We start from the raw sequence: 7,293 nt of genomic DNA, 5'->3' as shown, positions 1-7,293 counted from the left end.
ACCAAAATCTTTATTCTGAACATTAAAGCTTCATTTTAACCATTACTTCATTTAAGTGTCAAAGGTCAATGTGGTGTAAGTCTGGTATTAGACCCATATCAGCAGATATCGATTCTGATTTTATTAAAAGGAAACGATTCTCCAGACGTACATTAAGGAAATACCAGTTTCACAATGACTTGGTGAATGACACCATTCGAAAACAAATTAGTTTTTGCAGTTTCAAACAAACAACATTTGTATGGCCGGCACAGCTATCGTCTGCCACTACGTGATATACGTCATGGTTTACTAAACATAGTTATGAAAGACTATGAAGTTTCAGGCATGTTGGAATTAATATTCGATCATTCACTGGAAGCGGTGCTTTTAGTGTAATGTTCCACATACATTTTCCATTTGAAGAAAATAATTTGTAGCACGAGTTTGACAAAGGAAAACATTTACTTATTATTCATTATAAAATTTAAATATGTTCCTACATTAAATAAATTTAAAATAAAATTTGATTTAAGCTATGGTTTAGTAAAGAAAATATGCCTACAAATATAAGAAAAAAAAAGAACAGACTATCAATTTTAGTAAAGTAGTAAATGAAAGAGTTTATTTGTATTTTCTGTCTGTAGATGGACAATGCAGCAATATTTAAATATATGTTTACCTTACTAAAAAGCGTCGTAGAGTAGAATTGTAGCCACCTATCGGCTTGCATATACGTCGAAATTATATTAACATTATCAACATCAAACGCATATAGGCAAAGAACAGAGTTGCGTTGTATTGCAGGTAGCCTAACTACTAGATAATTACAAGCAAGTGCTGTTCCTTGACAGCATCTACCATCGATATCCTTCAGAACGTTGTGGTGTTTAATTATTACGTCTTTGTGTAATGAAGAACTATTCTTTCTTAAAATCGCTAGCCCACTCTAGGTCACATTTTTTTAACCTGTTAAAAATTATTTATAAAAAACTGCAAGTCTTTACAGGTATGCAACAGATGCAGATTTTTAGTTAGACAACAGTTAACCAGATGGCACCACTTACATGATTTAGTTACTGTTTTTATGCTGATTGCTTTTGAATGAAATATTTCTTTACATTATTATTTTTTAATATATGGAAGACTTTTTTCAGAGCAGAATACATTCTAACAGTATAAGTCGATATTAATAAATAAACAAAATGGAGTTATACCAGAATACTTGAGATTATTTAAAAGTTTAATAAGGCAGTAACTAAGCTGTGTTTATTTTGTAGAGTGTGTTGCCTACTTGTGAACTAATTAAGGCCTGTTTCTGTAGAAGTTAAGGACTGATTTGAACTGATTATATAATAATTAGTAATACATTGTTATCGTGATAGTTTGAAAACGGTTTAAGACAGCAGCAGAAACAAACTTATAATTTACGCTATTGCAGGATTGCAAATCAATACATGATTTCAGGTGCCTCCTTTGTTTAAATAAATCAACTTTTAAACAAAGAGAGGTTTTACCTGAAGATGTCATATTACTGTACAAAAATTTTAGTATTTATAAGTAATGTTTTAGTTATTGCTTTGATATACAGGGTGTCCCACCGGGAACGCGTCGATCGATATCTCCAAAAACAATTGAAATTACTTGACGTTTGTCAAGTTAGTTGTCAAATTATTGTTGTGTCTAAATAGGTTTTGAAGAAAATTTAAATAAAAATGCCCGCGGATCGTTTAAATTGTACTAATGAGGATTATTTTAATTTGTTTGTTATTTATGGAAAAAGCAGCAAATTCTCCAAATGTTCTTGAAATTACTTTGTCAAATTTTCCATAATGAAATTTGACAACTAACTTGACAAATGTCAAGTTATTTCAATTGTTTCAATTGTTTCTGGTCATGGCCAATTTGACAACAGGTCTGATACGAGAAAAACTGTGCAAAAAATAGAAAATTGCAAATATCTCTAAATGTAGAAACGACAACACTAACAATACTTATATGGCTTGAAAGGAAATTTTAATCTGCGTATGACAGAGTAAAAAAATACAGGGTGTTCTATTTAAATTAACAAAGTTGTAGCTGTTTGAAGTTATCAAAATGTAACAGCAAAAATAAAACACCTAGTATTAAATGTTTTAATTTGTTGGTACACCATAATTTAGTGTTACTTATGCCCTTTGCAGGTACCAAAAATCCACTTGATATCACGCTCCTGAAAAGAGTTACTAACATCTCCGCTCACTCTTGCATCTGTCAAATTTTTTCTCTAAATATTAATATCTCAAATTCTATAACTTCTAGGTATAGGGTATATTTAATAGTGGCCCTCAAATTTCACGTAGAATCCGAAAATGCATTAATATATAGGGTGTCCCATTTAAAATAACGAAGTTGGTGTTGACTTCCGGTATAACCAGAAGTGCTGGACAGTTCTAGATATTTTAGTTGTATTCGCCACAAGGACATTGCTATGTTGCAAATTTTCAAATTTTTCGAAGCATTACCTTCCTAGATATCGATCAATCAATGTCGACATTAAAATTATTTATTTTCAAGCTTAAAAATGTAAAAAATTTAAAATCCGTCGCGGATTAAAATATTCAGTTTTCCATTTTCTGACAAGAGTATTTAAAACCACATTAGTTCTATGAAACTGGGTGTAATTTTTTTTATTCAATTAGGTCAATGTCGATACATTTCTTTTCCGAAAAGAGATGTCTCGAGTTCAATTTTCAAAATTGAATGTCAGAAACCATATCTCAAAATCGTGGTTCTTTTAAGTGATACAATTTTAATTGTTTTGCATGTGACACCATGTATAAAAATAACTGTTATTTGTAAAGAATTTCTTAAAATGGGATGCCCCGTATATTTTTTAAAATCTACTTTAAATTTTCTTTCAAATGTTGTATTGTATTGTGAACTTGTTTAAATTGGCAAACTTTACAATTATTATAGATTTTTTAAATACCTAACTTATGAAAAACATGTTTTTTATCAATCAGTTCCTCAATTTCAAAATTAATATGGATGATGAACAATAACTTCCACCTTTTCCATTAATATAACCTTAAAAATTAATATTATTACAATTTTTTATTATGGTTTTATTTGTTAAAGCAAAATGAAATAATAAAGTATAACTTTCTCAGTTTGATTAAAATAGAAATTCAATAATTATAAAAAAGATTTTGTGACTATAAATACAAACGATTCAATGGAATTATGAATATTGGCTCAAACATTTAATAGATATGACTAATAAGAATTTTTAGTGAAAGTAGGTATCTTTGTAACGACAATCAATGTCATCCTACTCATAAATATTTTTAAAATCTCATAGGAAACATTTCTTTGTTTGTAATTTTCCATTATTTGTGTCCCATATATTTAAAATACACGAAAAATAAATAATAAATTATTTTATATATAATGAATAATTTTGTTACTTTTACTTTTATCCAAGAAGAAGCTTAATGTAAATCGCAACAGAGATATAGTGCTTTCTGTACTGAAATTCAAATAATATTAGTATTACTTTATATATTTTTTTGTCTAAAATTTCACCCTTATGCAAACAGGATATATCCCAGTTAAGATGGTATTGCACAAAATAATGAAAATTGACCTCCCCAAATTTTATTTACATTTGGTATTATCTTACTAAGTATTGAGCCTTCCTACCTGCTTTTAATGACATAAACACGATAGGACAGCTGCGAAAAAAGCATAATGCATTAGCTTTCTATTTACAAACCTATTTTTATGTAAATTCGATCCATGGTATTTCTATATTTGTCTTGTTAATAGACAAACATTCGAATGACTTTTAATGAATTAATGTGGTAACACCAGCCTGATAAACGGCACCTTGTACAATCCAATAAATTTTTTTTAAAAGGAGTTAGAAAGCGGTGTTGCAATTGGTCGTACCAAAAAATTCACCCTTGATCTTGGGCAAGCCACCATTTCTATAAAACGCAAATGTAGCTCACATAGTGAAAGTACTATCTGTTCTTACGTACACGCACCGAGAACTAGTCTGGGCCTGCGGCGGTTGCATCTCTTGTTGCGGGTGTTGCGTAACTCGGTGAAAGCAAGGCATTCCATTTCCAGATCTTCGCTTGTTTTCATAATTACAGGATAGGGAGTGCGCTTTGCATTCAAATAAATACGCTTAATTACAAAATCTTTAATCTACATCCTTAAATATACAACAATAACAATAATTACAAAAGTCTACTAATTAACAAGAAGAACAGTGTGTTTGTACTAGGTACAGAGTCAAGGAATTATTTACAGAAGGTGAGGTACACGAGCGTCTTTATCTGTCCCACCCGTGATGGTGGTGAACTTTCACCCACACTTTTTCCCATATAGGTTTCGAGATCTTTTTCCATGCGGGCACTTCTATCGTTTTCCAAACCGGTACCCATATCTGCTTCCACTCGTCCTTCCATACGAGTTTCTTGTCTGTCACCCATTTCTGTACTTTCTCCGTCCTCCAGATCTGTACTTTTTCCTGTTTCCAGATCAGTTCCTTCTTAGGAATCCAGATCTGTTTCTTCTCCGTCCTCCATATTTGCTCCTTCTTGGGGATCCAAATCTGTTTCTTTTCTGTCCTCCAGATCTGCTTCTTTTCCGTTCGCCAAATCTGTTTCTTTTCCGTTTTCCAGATCTGCTTCCACTCGGACTTCCACTCCATTTTCTTCTGAGGGACCCAGATCTGTTTCTTTTCCGTTCGCCACACCTTCTTCCAAACAGGTTTCCAGATAAGCTTCTTCTTCCAGAGGTCGTGCGCAGTGTATTCGTTGCCGTGGTGATCTTTTCCCAAATAGTGCTCTCCGTGGATTCCTTCCTTCACCCACTCAGGTACGAACGATTTTTTCCATTCTGGCACCTGGATCTCCTTCCAAGCTGGTACCTGGACCTCGACCCACACCGGTTTCCAGATCTGTTTCCACGCTGGCACCTGGATCTCCTTCCAGTCCGGTACTTGAATTTCCTTCCAGTCTGGAACTTGGATTTCTTTCCAGGCCGGAACTTGAACTTCTTTCCAGTCCGGGACTTGGATTTCCTTCCAGGCGGGGACTTGGGTCTCCTTCCAGATGGGCTTGTTTATTATTTTCCAGTCTGGAACTTGGATCTCCTTCCAGATGGGAACCTGGATTTCCTTCCAGATGGGGACCTGGATCTTCTTCCAGTCTGGTTTCCAGATCAGCTTTTTCTCCGTCTTCCAGACCTTGACCCAATCCGTCTTCCAGGTGAGCTTCTTGCTCCAGTATCCTTCAGGCTCATGATAGGACCTCTTCGAACGCGAGAGACTAACAGGACTACTTTCGGATACGACGGCAAAGTAGCATCCAAGGATTACCTGCAAAAAAACTTTTTTAGTCATTCTTGCAAAAGCTGTTTTAATTCCCTTGTAATATACAAAACTATGTAAAATACACATGAATGGTTTTATCATAAAGTTAATATAGTGCGACATGTAAATTATTGTCTGTAATTCTTTATATTTGATTATACATTTATGCCACAATGAATGGAAACATCTTGCGTCAAAAGGATCAGTAAGAAAGTAGACAATTGAAGATGATTTTACTATAAATATTGTAACGTGACACGTGACCTTTGGAAAACTTATCCTGTTTTAACCTTGCTACAATGTTCATAGCGTAACCTTGAACTTTATATATATTTATTTTTTAGGTTAGGCAAAACCAATTTGTAAAGTGTCTGACAGATCTTTTTGCGTTAGAATTTACAGTAACAGAAACAACGATTTAAGTAACAAAAGGAAAAATTAATGTGGTTGGTTTTTAAAAGCTGTTTATGTTTCTACATTAAAAAAACAAAGTATAAGCAATGATTTTCTGTAAAATGCTGTGAAGATAGCATCTCATATCTGTTTAGATTTATTTACGATTGTAAATATTTCTTGAAACGTAAATATATGATTGAGAAATATTTTATAAATAAAATCAAATTAAAAATTACAATTTTGAAGAATTAACGCGCGATTGAAAGATATTTTGGACCTAATATCTGTCTACACGATTAACAACACCCTGTACATGCGCGAATCCAAAGGGTCAACAAACTCCACACACTGGCAAACACTAGAAGTATAAAAAAGCACTAACCAAGAGTGACCAACACCTCATGATTGATATCATCCCCGAAAAAAGGGGTGGACTATGGCGTTGAAACGCAGATGTTTTACTAAAGCTGCTATCAATCTGCGGACGTTATATAGCGGGCGATATTTCGTATTTTGTCTTGCTTTCCCCCGATTCGGCCACAATGTGCTGTAGGAGAGCGGTTAGCGATGTACCAAGGGGGGCTGGTTGGGAGTGCGCTTTCTTCTATGGACTTCAAATCCGATGGCTTGGGGAACACGACTGCGTTACTTCCTAATGTTTTTTTTTATCGTGGAATCTGTTACATGATTAATGTCATTAGTCCACTTCCGATATTAGGCACCGGTTAGATTCTTGTAGTGTCATGACTGGCATGTTTTTTTTTTTTTTTCAGTAAGTAGGCCTTAGATGTAGTAGAGCGTAGGTAGCTTTTGTGTGATTGATAGTAAATGTTACGTGGTATTCTGATGTAACTGCGATGAGTTGAAATAATAGCAAAGCGATGTTTAATAACACGTTATTTGCGGGAAGGGCTCGGTTTCAGTTTTTTTTTTTAGTTGCTAATTGGGTGCTTATGTAAAGAAACAGAGGCAAAAATAAATGTGTTCCGCGCAATACACAATTTACTCAACTGCTTTACGGTTGTTTTGCGGTGTGTTAGTGTATTTCATTAGTGATGAGAGTATAAACAAAATGTGTATGTGGCGTCATTAATCTTTTTTTTCTGCAAAGTTTTTCTGAACTTGCCTTTTCAATTTATTGGAATTAGTAAATATTATGCGCAATAAAATATTAGTTTCCACAGTCATAAAAATGGGGACAAGATTGTTTACAGGGTGGTTAATTGTATAATTTTTACGTAAATTCACGTTTTTCGCTTATAACTTTTTTCTTCTTCCCCCCATTTTTATGACTGTGGAAACTAATATGTTATTATACATAATATTTAGCATCTATAGTGATAAATTCAGCTTGTCGAAACAAAAAGTCGCGTCCAACTGGACTAAACAATATTAGACGTATTGTATATACCAAATGACTCGGCAAATAAATTCATACAAAATACTTAACGTACAAAGATGTGTTAATTTCGCCTGGTAACGTTTCTCAAGTGCGTTTTTAAGAAAATATCGCTTACGGCTGGACGCTTCATTAATTTTTTAGCGTCCGA

The 7,293-nt window shown here is 33.6% G+C and overlaps 1 protein-coding gene across 1 annotated transcript; it reads right to left on the bottom strand.

The window, feature by feature from the left end:
- Window positions 1-4,303: 4,303 nt before the first annotated feature.
- On the bottom strand, window positions 4,304-6,146 carry LOC108907604 (golgin subfamily A member 6-like protein 22). Its single transcript, XM_018711346.1, has 2 exons — window positions 6,126-6,146; window positions 4,304-5,353 (listed from the first exon to the last, which is right to left on the bottom strand). Exons 1-2 carry the CDS (start codon window positions 6,144-6,146, stop codon window positions 4,304-4,306), a joined length of 1,071 nt encoding a protein of 356 aa, XP_018566862.1.
- Between the last annotated feature and the right edge of the window lie 1,147 nt (window positions 6,147-7,293).

This window comes from Anoplophora glabripennis, unplaced genomic scaffold, assembly GCF_000390285.2.
Source record: "Anoplophora glabripennis isolate ALB-LARVAE unplaced genomic scaffold, Agla_2.0 scaffold51, whole genome shotgun sequence".
In the NCBI taxonomy this organism is placed as follows: domain Eukaryota; kingdom Metazoa; phylum Arthropoda; class Insecta; order Coleoptera; family Cerambycidae; genus Anoplophora; species Anoplophora glabripennis.
Note: the sequence above shows the minus strand (reverse complement) of the source record. Positions and strands in the feature narration are given on the sequence as shown.